Source organism: Austrofundulus limnaeus, unplaced genomic scaffold (assembly GCF_001266775.1).
Source record: "Austrofundulus limnaeus strain Quisiro unplaced genomic scaffold, Austrofundulus_limnaeus-1.0 Scaffold2207, whole genome shotgun sequence".
Taxonomy (NCBI): domain Eukaryota; kingdom Metazoa; phylum Chordata; class Actinopteri; order Cyprinodontiformes; family Rivulidae; genus Austrofundulus; species Austrofundulus limnaeus.
Window position 1 is genome coordinate 21,977 of NW_013954609.1, and position 1,958 is coordinate 23,934.

At 40.0% G+C, this 1,958-nt stretch overlaps 1 protein-coding gene across 1 annotated transcript in view; it reads left to right on the forward strand.

Annotated features, from left to right (window-relative positions):
* Nucleotides 1-1,714, forward strand: part of LOC106537257 (heat shock 70 kDa protein 12A) — a gene marked incomplete in the record, with an annotated part of 11,926 nt that extends 10,212 nt beyond the window's left edge. Inside the window, 1 exon segment of the mRNA XM_014034644.1 lies at nt 148-1,714. Coding sequence (XP_013890098.1) covers nt 148-895 — 748 coding nt within the window.
* Between the last annotated feature and the right edge of the window lie 244 nt (nt 1,715-1,958).

A 1,958-nucleotide genomic window follows, 5' to 3' on the forward strand; every position in this document is an offset into this window, starting at 1 on the left:
GCTGTAATTTTTTCTAGTAATAATTCTTATAGCTCTCTTCTGTAAAATGAAACTAGGATTTGTGATAGTTTTATATATGTTTTTGTATAATCTCATGTAAGCAGACGAGTCAGATGTCAGCTGTAATCCCTTCCTGTTTGTTGCAGGTAAAATCATCGACATCACTGTACATGAAGTCCTGAGAGAAGAACGTCTGAAGGAGATGCACAAAGCTTCTGTTTATGATCTGGATGGACAAACTGTGGACAGAAAGTTCAAAGAGTTCCTCAGAGAAATATTCTCTGATATCTGGGATGAATATGAACAGAATCATTCCAGTGAGCTTCAGAAACTGATGTATGAGTTTACCCAACAGAACCAGTGTGATGAAGGYGTTTCGATCAGCTGCCCAGTAAATCTGGGAATGTTGGCTCTGAGAAGACAAGATATAGGAAAGTTCTTTGAATCAGTGGAAGGAGCTTCCTGGAAGAAAGGATATATCAGCGTCTCAAAAGATAAACTGATTTCTTTCTATGCAGAGTATCTTCAAGGCATCACTGAGAAACTTAGAGAAATCCTACAAGGTTTCAGGCCTGATTAYATTCTGTTGGTGGGGGGCTACGCTAACAGTCCGGTTCTCTGTCAGCACGTTATTGATCAGTTTGGCAGACAATGTAAAGTTTTGTGTCCTCACAGACCCCAGGAAGCCATCCTGAAGGGAGCTGTAGAGATTGGAAAAAACCTGTCAAGAGGCCCAGCAACTCAGGGTGTCAACGGTATTGGAACCAGACCTAAGGAGTCTTCACTTGACCCCCTACAGAGGAAGGAACGTGAAAGGAAAAGAAGCCATAAGAGAAGAAATGAGACCCGACAGGAAAAAAGGATGAGACGAGAGGGAGGAGGTGAAATGATTTGAAGTTAATCAATTTTAATGCTGGCAAAAATACATATGTAACCTAAAATAAGGATTATGCTTAATGGCAATGAATGATTAACTAATGTACTATGATTATTGTGTTTTTAAATGTAAATGGTGATTAGGATAGAAAGGGATCTAAGTATGTTTTAAAGTATGTCCTAATGTAAAGGCAGATTGAATGTGTGAGTGCTGCTCTGGTAAAAGGCAGGGCGTCTCTCAGGGATGTTGAAACAACAAAGAAGTGGACATTAACACCACAGAAAAAAGTCCCTAAAAGCCCCAAAAGCAGGAAGACAAACAGAATTACCTCACTCTGGCGAGTACTGAGAAAACACATGACAGATGTCCACACACTTCCTCAAACAGAAGGGAGGGAGGCGAGCACACACAAAGAGAGGATAAAAGGCCGAGCAGTCCAACAGTAAAGTGTCTTCATGCCATCGACCGGAGGAAGAACAGCAAAGGCAGCAGGACATCAAGAGCAGAAGAAGCAAGCAGAACCGAAGATCATCTCATCTGGGCAGAAGCTGACAGACAGTCTAAGGACCGAAGACCGAATTGGACCCAGCCCAACTCTGAGAAGATCTTTTCAGGCAACACTCTGATGCACCTCATGGGGGTAAAACTGACTGCTCTAACCTGTCCTCCCTTCTCTAAATTACCAGAAAATGCCACACTTCTTAATTGGGAAGATAGTTCAGCAAGTTATAGCTTTTTATTTTCATCACCATCAATTACTAATCAATATATTTAATCTGTATAATCAAATGTGGCAATTCTTGCAAATTCCTATTAAACTGCTTACAGCATCATAAAGACAAATTATCTGACTGGACATTGATACTTTAGGTTGTCCTTTAATGTTTTTTTCTGATTACATGAGAGTTTTGTGACGGTAAGGCTACAAGGTAATAACATATTAAAGAGTATGTTTGCTTTGAAGCTAGAGGTAATAAAAAAGATGTCACAGATCACAATAAAGTTAATTTTTAATAGTCATTAGCCAGAGGGGAGATAGGATAACTCCCCTCTTTAACAGTTCCCTTGAGACCTATTTTAC